The sequence below is a fragment of the Colletotrichum siamense genome, assembly GCF_013390195.1.
Source record: "Colletotrichum siamense strain Cg363 chromosome Unknown KSG_Cg363_contig08, whole genome shotgun sequence".
Lineage (NCBI taxonomy): Eukaryota > Fungi > Ascomycota > Sordariomycetes > Glomerellales > Glomerellaceae > Colletotrichum > Colletotrichum siamense.
This window is the reverse complement of record NW_023501021.1, coordinates 4716868-4732373: the sequence shown is the minus strand read 5'-3', so window position 1 is coordinate 4732373 and position 15506 is coordinate 4716868. Positions and strand designations below refer to the sequence as shown.

Below are 15506 nucleotides of genomic sequence, written 5' to 3'. Positions count from 1 at the left end.
ACTTCTAATCCTGCTCTATCTCGAACCCTTTCCTGTTGACATATCCCTAACCTTAACTTTGTACGATCTCTGACTTGCTTATGCTCTCCATCTGTGGGTTGCTATATGAACCTTCCTCCTTCTTTCTTACCTAACTCTGTTTACTTATTATTCCTCCTTGTTATCCTGTCTGTGTATGTTTCCTTTCTCCCTCTAACTCCTTTCTTCCCTTTCCTACTCTATTATATATATTAACTATCTACCTTATGAATCTGCTATCTTTCGTTTGTTACTTATTAACTTCTCCTCTCTTACTTACTCTTCTAACCTTTTGGTTTATAACCTTTCTCGTGGTACATAACCCTTGTTTTGTGAATAACTTATAACTCTTTTTTTACTATCTTACTCCCTTATCTCTCTCTCTCTATTTACTCTCTAATCTTCTTTATAACGACTCCTATACTCTTACGAACTCGCCTCTACGGACGAACACCTTACTACTCGGCCCTTTTGTTATACTATGCTACTATGCTATCTAATCTAAAACTGGTCCTGTTATCTTCAACTCTGTATCTGTCTATATTATGCTTATATTCCTATGTTCCCTTTTCGCTCCTCTCCTTGCCCTCTTTACTTTTGTCTCTTTCTCTGCTCTTTATATTCCTCCCGTCTTCCCTATCCCTTCTCTCCTCTCTATACTTTACCCTTCTTGCCTCTACTTTCCTCTGCTCCTTGGATCCCCCCTTTCTTGTTGCTTGCTAATTGTATGTCCCCTCTATTATCTGTTTCTTAACTCTATCCCTCCTGAACTTTGCTTTATTGCTGACTTCTATTTCTGCCCTATTCTTGACCCTTCTGTTTGCTGTATTCCTGACTTTGATTCCTACTCTGACCTTAATCCTTCTCTTTAACCTATCTCTGACCTTTACTGTGTACTAACCCTGGCTCCCCTATACTCTACCTCTATGGGCTGCTAAATGAATCTCCCTCCCTCTCTTTTACTGAAATCCGTTTTTTTACTTTTCCCCCCTTGGTCTTCTATCTGTTTGTATTTCTATTTCTCTCTGTCTACTTTCTTTCTACCTCCCTTTATCTTTAACTACTGTCTACTGTATAAATCTGCTATCTTTGGTATGTGATTCTTTAATTCCCCCTCTCTTGCTGACCTTGCTACCCCTTTTTGGCTGTAATTTTTCTCGGTGTACTCTGCTCTCTTTCTATAACAAATCTTTTACTCTTTCCTATTATCTTAATACTATTCTCTTTCCCTCTGCTTGCCCCCGAATCTGCTTTATTATAACTCCTATACTCTTACTAATTCGCCTTTGTTAACGAACCTCTTACTGTTCTGCCCTTTTGTTCTGCTATGCTATCTAACCCTAAAACTGGCCCTGAAATCTTTAACACTACATCTGTATTATATTCACGCTCTTACATCCCCTTTTTACTTCTTTTTTTTCCCTTCTCTCCGGCCCCTTTCTCTGCTCTTTCCATCCTTCCACTGTTGCCTATACCTTTTGCTGCTCCTTGTATTCCCCCCTTCTTGCTCCTTGCTCATGATTCATCCCCTCTGTTACTCTTTGTCATCTTCCACCTCCTGCTCTCTTGTGCTATTAAATCTTTCTGTGTGAAAAAACATCTGATGCTCTGTTTTCTATTATCCTTTACTACTATACTTCCCTACTCCCTACCCTAAACTGTCGTACTCCTATGTACGGCCCCTACTCGCCCCGCCTTGCCCTGCCTGATCACCCCTCTGCTACGCCCTCTACTGCCTTCTGCCACAACTGGCTTGTCAACCGGCACAACTTGCTTGACTGCACCCCTCCCCATTGGATCATCTGCCCTAACCACTTATATACCTCCTTCTCGCTCGACGCCCACTCCTCTAACCCGTCCGCTCTGCGCATCGCCCTCACCGTCTCCTCGTACACCCTCGACCCCACACCGATCGTTGCGACGGCGAACATCGTAACCATCAACCCTTGGTACTGGCATGAACCGCCCTCGACCTCCGTGAACCGCCCGCCGTCCTCGCCCAACGGCTCCCATCGCCGACACCAACCCTGCGGCAATCCGCAATGGAAACAACTGCTGAAATTCTCCATCATCCGTCCGTCGAACATGGCCTCTTCCATCTGCCTCCTGTACTGCGCCGTCCACCCCCACGCCTGCTCCCCGCGGCCTGGGCAATCGTCTAACGTGTGCCCGTCGCTCTCTCTCCGGCGTATCCCGCAATACGTGCACCGTCCCGCCCACCGCGCCAACTGCTGCTTGAACGTCTCCCCCTCCTCCCCTAACCCTGAACGCTCTGCCCTGGCCTGCCACTGGCGGAACTGCCTGGCTTGCTGACTGGTCTCGAACGCGGCCCTGATCTCTTCGTCTTCTCTGGCTCCATGTCCCTCTCTATCCCCGTCCTTGTCCCTATCCATATCTCCATCCCCGTCGTCTACCCACATCACCTCCGACGCCCTCTGCCGGCATATGTCGCATGCCTCTTCGCCCTCCTCGCACCCTGGACGGTCCACCCGCCCGTCCATGACCTCGTCTAACACAATCCGCCGGCATACCTCTCCCCTGATGTATGTCCTTGTTGACACCTCCCATCCCCCTCCGGCTGCCCTCCCATCTTTCTCTGCCTCCCCTGCCTCCTTCTCCTTCTGCTTCTCCTTCTCCTTCTCCTCCACGGCTGCCCTACTGCATATAACAACCGACCGGCTTGGCTGGCCGTCTCGCCCGGCACGCCCGCTCTCCTGGACGAAATCCCGCAACCGCCGCGGCATGCCCGCGTGGACCACCAACCGCACGTCCGGCACGTCGATGCCTAACCCCAACGCGTTCGTCGCCACGATGACGCCCCCATCGGCGCCGTCGCCCATCCTCCACGCCTCCAACCTCGACGCCTTGTCCTCCGTGCTGCCGATGCTGCTGTGGAACGCTGCGCACCCCAACGCCTCGGCCATCCGCTCGACGCCCTCGATCGTGCTGCTGTACACCACCGCCTTGCCGCGTGGCTGCTGCCGCAACCAATCCCTGACCTCCTGGCAACCGCGCTCCTCGACGGCGCTCAACTCGCCGTCCTCACCCTCCCGACCTGACCCTAACCCTAACCCTGACTCTGCCCGGCGCCTGTGGCTTGCCGCACCACGACCACGACCACGACCCCCACCCCCTGACCCTAACGCAACGACAACAACCCCATACTCGATATTCCTCCGCGTCGTCGCCTCGCGGAACACCCGCACCCGCTCCTGCCGGATCCCCGTCACGGCGAAAAACTCCCGCTCCTCCGCCGGCGGCAACGTCGCCGTCAAACACACCAACTGCGCCCCGAACTCCTGCACCGTCCGCCCCAACGCCCGCAACGCCGGCCGGAACCCCCTCGACCCATCCAACACGACGTGGCACTCGTCCAACACCACCCGGTCCAACTGCTGCCGCCGCTGCAACCGCCCGACGAAATCCCGGAATCCCTGCGTGACGGCCGACTCGGGCGTCACGAACACCACCGTTGCTGCGGCCGTGTTGGCCCGCCCGCCGCCGCGCCACGTTGTCGACGCCAACCCCGACCTCGAACACCGCGCGTCCATGTCGGTGCGCAACGCCACCAACGGCGTCACGACGATCGTCACCCCGTCCGGTGCGCAATACGCCGGCAACATGAACGACAAACTCTTGCCGCCGCCCGTGCCCGTCACCTGCACGATCGGGTCGTCCCCGCGCATGATCGACCGGATGACCCGCTCCTGCTGGCCGCGGAACGCCGCCCGCGGGTCCCCCATCATCTGCCGCAACTGCCCGCCGGCGTTGGCTAACTGCAACCGCGTGAACCGCCGCCGCCGCTGCCCTTCGAACTCCTCGTCCGCCGCCGTCGTCGCCGTCCGCCGCCGCTTGGTGGGTGCCCCGCCGCCCCGGTCCTCCGCCCCGAACCCCAACAACCGGTGCCACTGCCGGCTGACGGCCCGGAACCTGTCCCGCAACGCCGCCGTGCCGAACGGTGCCTCCTGGTACAACCGCCCGTATATCATCCCCGCCACGTGCGTGCCGTGCCCGGCCTGCAAATCCAATGCGCTGTCCTCGACGCCTATGTCGTCGTCGTTGTCGTCGTTGTCGTTGTTTTTGTCGTCTGCCCGTCCGAACGCCTCGTTCAAATACCGGTTGGCGATGGCGACGGCCATGTGCCGCCACCCGCTGATGTTGATCTTGCTGCCGACCAACCGCTCGCTGTGCTGCTGCATGATCCGCCTTGCCTTGTCTGACGTCCACAACCGTTCGTCCGTCCACGGCGCCCGGCCGGGGGTGGCGTTGGCGCTCTCGTCTGTGATGGTGTTGTCACGGGCGTCGTCGTCCTCGGTGTTGTCACGGGCGTCGTTGTCCTTGGTGTTATTGCGGCGCTCGTCGCCCCTGGTGTTATCACGGCTCGCCTCGCCCGCCGCCCTGCCCCTTACAACCACGTCGTCCGCCCATAAAAATGCGCTCTTCCGGTCCGTCTGATGGATGATGCCTCCTACCTGCTGCCAAAACGGCAACACTAACCATAAATACCACACCAACAACTCGCCGACCTCGCGCGGCAAATACCGGTGTATCACCTTGGCCGTCCCCGTCTGGCGGTAATTCTTGTGGTACGACGTGACGAAACATATCATGCCGTCGTGTGCGAACACGTTCCTGACCCCGCCGTTGGCCGTGTTGCTGTGTCTGATGCCTGCTAACTCGGGCGCCCGCGCCGGCTGCCCTGCCACCATGTGCATCAACATCCACAACCGCTCCCGGAACGATTCCAACGCCTGTCTGTATGCCTGCACCGTCCTCTCGCGGTATGGGTGGTGGCTATCGCTGCGGTTGGACGTGACCTCCTCCGCCTGTCCTGCTGCTGCTGCTGCTGCTGCTGCCACTGCCGCCGCCGCCGCCCCTCGCGTTGGGTCTAACCACGCCCGCCGCCGTGCCTCCGACTCTGCGATGCGCCGTGCGATCCACCCCTTCCCCTTGCCCACCCACGCCTCGTTGCGGTCGTCGTGTAAAAACGAATACCCCGGCCGGTCCTGGCTGTGGTCGTCGTGCATGCTGTCCCACCTGATGGCGGGCAACGCTGCTGCTAACGCTGATCGGCCTCCGTACCCATCGCCGTGCCCGTCCCTGTCGGGATCATTATCCCTATCCCCATCCCCGTCCACCACCGCCAACTGCGCCAACAACGTCCGCGCCTCCTGCGCTACCCCGTGGAACATCTCGGCCAACTCGCACACCCGCACCCGCACCCGCCGGAACGATATCCGGTCGCCGCTCCAATCCACCATCCCCGGCGCCACCGTGTTAAACCGGATATGCATCCCGTACGTGCGCGCGTCGTAAATCCAATTCATCGCCCTGGGCTCGTCGTCCGGCCGCCCGGGCATCCGCGTCATGAACCGCCGCACCTTGTCGCGCACCAAATGGAACACGCTGCTGGCCTCTTCGTACGCCGCCTCGGCCCCTTTGGTCGCCGTCAACGCCACCACCTCGTCCTTCCGCTCCAACCACGCCTGGTACACGACGAACATCTTGGCCACCTTGATCACGGCTGAATAATTCGTCGTGTACTCCGTCGCCTGGTGCCACCCGCCGTCCTCGCGGATGCCCAACACCGCCAACGCGCCGATCATCGCGCTCTCCTTTTGGCTCTGCTTGTACGGGTCCTCGATGATGGCGATGATGGCGTCCAAACACATCCTCTCGACCTCCTCCGCCTGCGCGGCCTGCCTGCTGCCGACATCCGCCTCGACACGGCTGGTGAACGCATCCCACAACGACCCCTGACGCATGGTGAACCGATACGGCGGCCGCTCGCGCTCCGGCCACTCGTCCATGCGGAACCATATGCTCACCATCTTACGCCAAACCTCCTTGTACCGCTGCCACGTGTCGTCCTCCATGCGGTTGTCGAATGGCCGCACCGGCTTCTGGCCGATCTCCTTCCGCTCCGCCTCGAACAACACGTCGTGCCCGACCTTGTGCGGTGCTGCTGTTGCGCATGCCTTGTCGGCGACGCTGTTGAACACGGCCCATATGGCCTCTAACGTCTCCTCGCCATCCTCAATTGGTCGCGTGGCCTCCTGTAACTGCGTCTTGTTCAACCCTTCCAAATCCCTCGTCCACCCGACGCGGTACAACCACCCGTTCGGCTCCAACTTTTCGTCCACTGTACTGACCTCCTCGCGCGCGTCGGCCTCGAACCGCTTCTCTTGGTTCTCGTGCAACGTGACGAACCACGCCGTGTCGTCCGTCCCCGGCCCCGATGGCTCGCTTTGAACGGCCACCCCTAACCCCCGCCCGACCTCGAACCATCCGCTTGCGGCCCGTGTTAAAAAAAAACGCTGGCATGGCACGCCTGTTGTCCACGGCAAATCTCTGACTGCCGTGGCTTTCTTGCGCACATTGCCCCCCTTCTGCCAATCATTCGCCCACCGGTGTTCTGCCCGGCAATGCTCCTGCATGTTTCGCACGCGGCGGCACACATAACGGCATGCGTGGCAACGCAAACCGTCCGCCCGGGGCGGTGCGATATGGGCAACTGGCTCGACCGTGGGGTCTGGGTATTGAAACGACTGCAAATCGGCCTGGCTGCGGATGATGCCGGGAATATCGCCGACTAATCCGGCGACCTTGCTCCTGGCCTCGGTGGGGATTGACCGATGGTTATTCCGCAAATGCGCCGTGGCTTCGTTGGCTAATACGGCGTACTGACATAATGTGCATATCAAAATGGAATACTGCGTGTTGTGGACGAATGGCTCCATCTTTGGCATGTATTGGTTACTTTCTTCTATCTACTGTTTATGACTGGTTCCTCCTGTCCTCTCTTTATAAACTCACCTTCCTGCCCCTTAATTCCATATACTTTCTCCTTGATCTACTTTCCTCCCTGCCTACGTTCCATCGCTCGGTCGGGCTTTCTGGCCTGGCTGATGGTCCTGTTATATAATTGGCTGGTTAATGCGGGGATTCGGACGACATCACAAAAACATCTACTACCCTATTCACCTATTTCTGGACTCATATCACGGAATAAAACACTGAGAACTGGGTTCCTATAATTATACCGATTGTGGCTTTAATTGCATGCTACTTTTACCTATTTTACTACGGAAAATCTCAACGGCTTCCACCTTGCTGTGAACAACGGTTTCCGCCCTTGTCTCAACGGACCCACCTAATTCCATGGTGGGGCGTTCAATGGCTTCCGACGTCAGCCATCGTGGACGTGATGTTAGCCATCGTGGACGTGATGTTAGAGTGCGCTGGCACTGAGCCCTTTTAAGTGCACCGCCCATCCTACACGGGCCAGCCACGGGCTGGGCTCGAGTCTTTCGTTGGCGACGCGGATCAGCTCATCGTGACTCGTCTTCACACGTTCTGCTTGGACTTTCCGGAGATCTCGAACGCGGTCCACCGCCTGTTGAGCCGGGCTTCTACTCGGAGCGCCTTGCAGAGACTCGTCGGCTATCTGTCCCTGGGCCACCTCGAACCATCCGCTCGCGGCCCGTGTTAAGAAAAACCGCTGGCACGGCACCCCTGTCGTCCACGGCAAATCCCTGACTGCGGTGGCTTTCTTGCGAACATCACCCCCCTTGTGCCAATCATTCTCCCATCTGTGTTCTACCCGACAATGCTCCTGCATATTTCGCACGCGGCGGCAAATATAACGGCACGCGTGGCAACGTAAACCGTCCGCCCGGGGTGGTGCAATATCAGCAATTGGCTCAACCGTGGGGTCTGGGTATTGGAACGACTGCAAATCGGCCTGGCTGCGGATGATGCTGGGAATGTTGCTGACCGATTTAGCCACTTTTCCCCTGGCCTTGGCGGTGATTGACCGATGGTGGTTCCGCAGATGTGCTGTGACTTCGTTCGCTACTACTGCATACTGACATGATGTGCATATCAGAATGGAATACTGCGCGTTGTGGACGAATGGCTCCATGTTTACCTATACGGATGGCTTGCTTTGGTCTACTACTATTAAATGATTCCTCCTGTCCTCTCTTTATAACCTTACCTTCCTGCCCCTTAATTCCGTATACTTTCTCCTTGATCTACTTTCCTCCCTGACTGCGTTCCATCAGTCGGTCGGGCTTTCTGGCCTGGCTGATATCCCTGTTATGTGATTGGCTAGTTAATGTGGGGTTTGGGACCGCATCACGAAAACATCAACTACGCTATTCATCGATTTCTAGACTCACCTTGCTGATTATCGAACTGAGAACTAGATGGTTATAATTGCCTTCATTCAAGCTTTCATTGCATCCTACTTTTGTGTATTTTACTGCGGGAAATCTCAACGGCTTCTTCACTACTGGAAAACAACGGCTTCTACCCCCTGTCTGCACGGACCCACTTATTTTTTGGTGAGGATTTCAACGGCTTCTACTTGAAGCCGTCGTTGCCAGTATGTTAGCTCATCGTGACTCGTCTTCACACGTTCTGCTTGGACTTTCCGGAGATCTCGAACGCGGTCCACCGCCTGTTGAGCCGGGCTTCTACTCGGAGCGCCTTGCAGAGACTCGTCGGCTATCTGTCCCTGGGCCACCTCGAACCATCCGCTCGCGGCCCGTGTTAAGAAAAACCGCTGGCACGGCACCCCTGTCGTCCACGGCAAATCCCTGACTGCGGTGGCTTTCTTGCGAACATCACCCCCCTTGTGCCAATCATTCTCCCATCTGTGTTCTACCCGACAATGCTCCTGCATATTTCGCACGCGGCGGCAAATATAACGGCACGCGTGGCAACGTAAACCGTCCGCCCGGGGTGGTGCAATATCAGCAATTGGCTCAACCGTGGGGTCTGGGTATTGGAACGACTGCAAATCGGCCTGGCTGCGGATGATGCTGGGAATGTTGCTGACCGATTTAGCCACTTTTCCCCTGGCCTTGGCGGTGATTGACCGATGGTGGTTCCGCAGATGTGCTGTGACTTCGTTCGCTACTACTGCATACTGACATGATGTGCATATCAGAATGGAATACTGCGCGTTGTGGACGAATGGCTCCATGTTTACCTATACGGATGGCTTGCTTTGGTCTACTACTATTAAATGATTCCTCCTGTCCTCTCTTTATAACCTTACCTTCCTGCCCCTTAATTCCGTATACTTTCTCCTTGATCTACTTTCCTCCCTGACTGCGTTCCATCAGTCGGTCGGGCTTTCTGGCCTGGCTGATATCCCTGTTATGTGATTGGCTAGTTAATGTGGGGTTTGGGACCGCATCACGAAAACATCAACTACGCTATTCATCGATTTCTAGACTCACCTTGCTGATTATCGAACTGAGAACTAGATGGTTATAATTGCCTTCATTCAAGCTTTCATTGCATCCTACTTTTGTGTATTTTACTGCGGGAAATCTCAACGGCTTCTTCACTACTGGAAAACAACGGCTTCTACCCCCTGTCTGCACGGACCCACTTATTTTTTGGTGAGGATTTCAACGGCTTCTACTTGAAGCCGTCGTTGCCAGTATGTTAGCTTAAGCTATATCTACTTTAGAATTATAAAAGGTTTATATAAAGAAAAGCTACTTCTTAAGATAGCTATATATATATATAACTTCTAAATTAAAATAATTAAAAGTAGTTATTACTTTAATTATAATATAGAGAAAGTCCTTTTTAGAAGTATCTTTAGAAGCTCTATTAAATATTGCTATAATAAAGTATATATATTTAGAGTTAAAATACTTATTAAAGTTAAAAGCTTTATTTAATATATTAAGATTATTTAATATAGTAATATCTTTAGCTATCTTTTTAAAGAAAAGTATACTTAATATAAAGTTAATATTCTTATATTCTTTATATAATATAGATATTATAAAGGATTTATTATAGGTTAATAAGAAAGAAAAAGAAGAAAAAGTAAAAAGCTTTATATATAATAATAAAGCTTTTTATACTTCTAGCTATAAAAGTCTCTTATAATAACCTCTTTAGTTAAAAAGTTATCTCTATTTAATAGTATTTATAACACCTTATTAGAAGATTTAATAAAGCTATTATTAAACTATAAAAGCTTTAATAACTTATTTAGCTTTAATATAATTAGCTTTATGCTATATAGCTAGCGCTTTTACTATTTTATTAGTCTATTTAGCTAGAGTAAATATTTAACTTTATATAGTAATAATTAGGGCCTTTAGCTAGCTACTGTGATTTTTATCTGGAACTTATACTATAATAACCTCTAACTTCCCCCTTTAGCTAACAGCTTACTAGTTATATAATCCTTCAGCCTTATTTCCCCTATGTACGCTAAGGTGCGCTATTATAATCTTATCACTTTTAACGTTACTTTGATAATAACTTCATAACTTTAACTGAACTTAATTACTATAGACTTTCTATAACTTTTTAATCTATCTTCTAACTCTTATATATACCTTTTATTACTTAGCTTTCTTCTCTACTGCCTACCTTAGTTCTATATTTATTAGTAATGTCTATAATTTTAGCTAGGTTAGCTTACTAGCTATACTGCTTTATTAAGGATGTTATTAAAGTAGGCGTAATAGTTAGGATTAGCAGCAAATACAGCTATATCCTTTAGCTGAGGTATATAGGTGCTTCCTACAGCTACGCTACTAATATTAGCTTTTAGGACTATTAGGTATAACTTAGCTATAGTTATCTTGTCCTTAGGGCTCTGTAAGTAGAAGGGTGTTAACTTACTGATTATAGCAAGCCTAGCCCTATAGTTAATATTAATTATTATATTTTAGGGTATACCTTAGGCAAAGCCCTGTAGTATGAGGCCCTATAGATTAGGTAGGATAGAATATATTATGAAGGAATCTAGGTGGTTTGTTTGTGGGATGAGGGATAGGCTTAAGGCTTAGCGAGCGGCGTCTTAAGTATATAGCTAAGACAAGCTTTTCTGTAGCTAAAGACCTTATAAAGCTATCACTGCGTAGTATAAGTTATATAGGTGAAGCTGTTAACCTTGCTAGTAATGAAGCCATTATTAATAAGGCTAACAGCTATAATAGTATAGCGAGTTGAGGTTAGCGCAGGCAGTTATTCTGGACCCTTAGGTATATATACTGCGAAGCTACTGAACTGGGCACTAACTGAGGTGCTTTTACTGCTTTTTCCCCTACTATGAAAACCCCTACTAGGTGGGCTTGAAACTTCCTCAACATAGTAATAATTAGAAGTTTACTTATTAATAAAAATATATAAAGTTTCTATATTATTTTCCTTAATTAGTAAAAAATATAAGTTAAAGTCTTTATATAGTGTTTCTAGAATTATACCTATATATAGGGTGAATTTTACTATAATCTTTTTATAAGGAGGCTATATTATAACTATAAGCTTAATAAACTAGAATTTATTTACTTCTTATTTCTTTCTTCTTAATTTAATAATACTAAAGCATACTAAATATAAGCTAGACTTAATAGTCCCTATTATAGTAATTATTATATAAACCTATAAGCTGATATTTTCTCCCTCTCTATTAATCCTACGCTTCTCCTTTACTTCCCCTACCTTCTCACTAAGCAAAGAACTAACTCTAATACTAATTAATCCACATATTACATCAATCAACATGCCGCTTCGCGAGACAGACCTAGATTTCGAGAGCGACATCTCAGAAAAGGTCACAGCAGACGTCGAGGCCGCCCGCAATCTCGAGTTTGCGGTTTCCGAGTATCACCTGCCGCTGCCGCTCCTCCTCGTCGACGAATCTGCGGAGAAGCCATTGCTGTGCCATGAACCTGCTGACGAGACCCTCGCCATCAGCGCCCACGTGTCGGTGCGCATTCGCGCCTTTTACAACCAGATTGCCGCCGCCTACAACCGGGTGGAGGATCCGCCAGCTAGCATCGGCCTCAAGATCGAAATCCAGCCGCAGAATTTTGACCCAGAGGAGCCGGAATGCCACCATCGCAGATACCATTCACGTCGCCTGCAGCTGCACAATCCAGAGACACTGCCCGATCTGCCCTTCGTGAGCCGCCTGATCATCAAGTCAAGGGCGTACGGCTCTGGCGCCGAAGACGCGACAGACATGCGCCCTTTGTCTCCCCTCGTGCCGCTGCAGTGCCTCGTCCACCTACCGGCTGTTAAAGAATGGACTATCCCCTGGTTTTGGGAGCGGCCCATGCCTGCCTGCATGCCCAGTAGGGTGATGCGCGAGCACTACACATGGCCGTGGGAGGGCCCCTTGCGGGACGCCCGCCACGAGTTCGGCGCCGCCATAATGGACCAGGAGAAGCACCTCTGCGGGAGAAGGATCCCGGCCGGTCTGAACAGAGCCGCGCTGCACTTCTGGCCATTCTTCTCTCGCCCCAACAATGACCAGTCCGTGGCCCGGCCGAACCTGGTCCATCCGGTGGACAAAGACCCGGTGTCTGTCGGCCTGTGCAAGCTCGGTGCTCAGCTCAGCCTATTCGATATCCGTGCTATGATCACTTCGGACCTGTTCCCTAGTCCCGAGGCACCAGTCCACCAGCAGTGGTCACAGATACAGCGGTTCCGGCTCGAGTTCCACTCCCTTCGCCCAGACGGGCGGTGGTACTTTGTCGGCCCTGGTGGCGAGGACCCGCACGACTCTGAAGAAGGAGGGTACACGATCTCAGACAAACATTACCCTCGCGAAATAGACACGGACGAGGATGTTGAACTCGGCGACCAGTACGGCGACAACCCGGACGACGAGTATGACTATCGTCTAGACATGTTCCGCACCGAGCCCTGCAGGGAGCGGCTGGAGCCCCTGCTTGCGGCGTTCGCCAAGTCTCTGACTACTCCTAACATGCCGCGGCTCGAGGACGCCGAGATGTTCACGTACCTGTGGTGGGACCCTTCAAACGACAGAGACATTGAGAAATATGGCTTGCCGATGAAAAAGGGTCACAGATGGGGTGTAAAATTCATTGCCGGCCGCCGCGATGATAAGGACCAGAAGGACAGCGATGCCGCTGCAGCAGCCCCAACATTACCGGTGGTGCAGTGGCAGGTTGGCGACTGGAGGCCCAGCGACGAGGTCATGAGTCTATTCGAAAGCCTGGGACGGCAGGAGTGGCTCAATCTCGAATGGGACAAGTATCGATCTACGGCAGGGCGTGATTTGCTGGGAAATAGCACGTCGAACCCAATTTAGTCCGGCGGCGACAACTGGAATCCTTCACTCGGTATTCCAAACAAGAAGTCTGACGTCTTTTCCAAAATTGCAACATTAAGTTCCTGTATGACAGCAGCTGGTGAGTCAGGTCGAGCAGAGTTGGACCCCAAGCTCCTGCGCGACTTCAAGTCGATCGACAAGGGCGACGAGAACTGGACAGGCACCAAAGAAATTTGCTACGTTTCCAGCTGCGGCGTCGAAGACGGCAAGGCGGGCGAAATCAAGATCACCGACCAGAAATGCGGCGATGAACAGAAGAGCACCCCCTGCTGCCCTTTGTCGGGCGTCCCTGACCCCAAGTCGTGCACCTGGCGCGTCGGCGAGACGAGATGGTGCAACAGCTACTGCAAAGACGACGAGGTTATGACGCACATGAGCAATTACGGCGGCGGCCACGACTGCTGGGGCCGCCAGATGGCGCACTGCTGCGAGAGCTCCCTCGGTGAGAAGACCATCAGCAAGTGGCGCGGCGTCGGCGAGCAGTGCCACAGCGGCGAGCTGCCTCTGACCTTCTCCGGGACCGTCCTCGACGTCCTCGACGACGTCGCTAAGATTATCCTGCGGGTGGTCGGCCGCGCGTACCCACTTGAGGTTCTCGACGAGCTGGACCTCGACACGCGGAAGCTGTTGTGCTGCCCTGAGAAGGAGGTTGAGAATTAGAAGAACTGCGCATGGTACGGCAAGCTGGGCAATTGCTTCGACGGTCACTGTCCAGACATGAAGGCGGTGCAGATCACCGACTCGTACTTTGGTGGCAGCGACAGCTGCGGTATCCACGCGACGCGCGTCCGCACGTTATGCTGCGAGTCGGACGGCGAGCCCCTTGTCATGCCCGTGGACCTCAAGAACCTGTTTGAGCACCCGCCCGAGGGCGGTTCCGATACGGATTATACGCTTGAGACGGACAAGACGTCGGCCGACGGCGACGGCGACCCGAACGAGACCGCGTTCCAGTGCGTGGTGCTCGTCTCGCCCGAGGCGCTCCAGATCTCGCTTGGCAAGCGCGACGGATCCCGCTGGGACGTCTTTGACTGCCACGACTCCATCTCCTCGGGCGAGCGCACCGCCCGCATGGTCTGCAACGACCACACCCCGGGCAGCAACTATCACAAGATGGGCCTCGGCCACGGCGTCCCGGGAACCATCCTCCAGATGCGCAGGAGCTGCGGCCCGGGGAAGTATGCCGTCTCCAAGGGCATGGCGCCGGCCCTTGGCAGAGACCACGCCAAGCTGCTGCCCCGTCACTTGTCCCACCTCGCCGGCCTCGAGCCTGTCGTGTACGACTTGACGTTCGAATACGACCTCAGCCGCGTGCCGCGCGACTTCGGCAACACCCAGATGCGCATCGACCACAGCAATTAGGACGACTACTGGGATAACATCGTCGCCGGTTCCGTCAGCCGGAAGCGTGACGTACGAGAAAAAGAAGGTCTTTCTCAACTTGCCATTCCCCGGTGCCTCGTTCAAGATCCCAGACATCGCCACCATCGGCCCCCAGCTCACCGTCGAGGGTAGCATCGACGCCTCCCTCGGAATGGCTGGCTTGATCAAAACCAAGCTCGAGATTGCCAAGTGGGAGGTTCGCCAAGTTCTAGCCAACGCCAGCGCCTACAAGCGCGATCTCATCAACAACAGCAAGCCAAGCCTCAATCAGACAGGCGACTTCTCAGGGATCCAAAAGCCCAAGTTCTACGCAGGTGTTACTCTGTACAGCCTCTAGAGATATCACCTTAGGTAGGATTCTGTCTCTACAAAATGCAGTGGGTCTGAATTAATCGTCCCCCCTGTTAGCTGGATAAGTACAGGGGACACAGTGGCCTATTGCTTTGCATATATGTACACCGACTGTTTCACAACCATTTGACATCTCTCATGACAGTATGCAGCATCGTGATGTCTTCATCGCAAGCACCACCTCCAGCACGACCGTTTAGTGCAGAATCAACGCGGAATTCGCAATGTCAGGCTTATGAGGCGCTTTGCCATCTTGCTTCATCAGTCACTACGAAGAGCAAGTCAATCCAAGTTCTCTGCGAAGTTCCTCAAACGTGGGCTTGGAAGAAACTTGAGGAAATCCGTACGAATGATGTCCACACATCAGAGACTGGTTGCTGGTTCAACCATCAGGCACCATCTCATAAAGAATACAAGAAGATCAACTTGCGCAACACTCGAAATCCAGTTGCTCCAGAAAGATTTCTCGGAATACAGCCTTTCTTGCACCAACTAGCAATTGTAGCCCGCGGTGAGGCCTGCACACTGACCCTCACCACGTGTGGCCAGTATGATGTAAGAAAACTACTATAATGTATATATGCATGTACTGAACACCCTAGTATAGGTTTCTCACCTCTGTCACCAC

General features: G+C 52.7%; 2 protein-coding genes across 2 annotated transcripts; one reads left to right on the top strand and one right to left on the bottom strand.

The window, feature by feature from the left end:
• Window positions 1-1727: 1727 nt before the first annotated feature.
• Window positions 1728-6758, bottom strand: CGCS363_v012785 (Bloom syndrome protein-like protein; the record flags this gene model as incomplete). The annotated part of the gene is made up of 2 exons (XM_036644634.1): window positions 1728-6309; window positions 6361-6758. The coding sequence occupies 2 exons, from the start codon at window positions 6756-6758 to the stop codon at window positions 1728-1730; spliced, it is 4980 nt and encodes a 1659-aa protein (XP_036490947.1).
• Window positions 6759-11566: 4808 nt separating this feature from the next.
• CGCS363_v012784 (uncharacterized protein) lies at window positions 11567-13123 on the top strand (the record flags this gene model as incomplete). Its single annotated transcript, XM_036644633.1, has 1 exon — window positions 11567-13123. The coding sequence occupies one exon, from the start codon at window positions 11567-11569 to the stop codon at window positions 13121-13123; it is 1557 nt and encodes a 518-aa protein (XP_036491244.1).
• Window positions 13124-15506: the final 2383 nt, after the last annotated feature.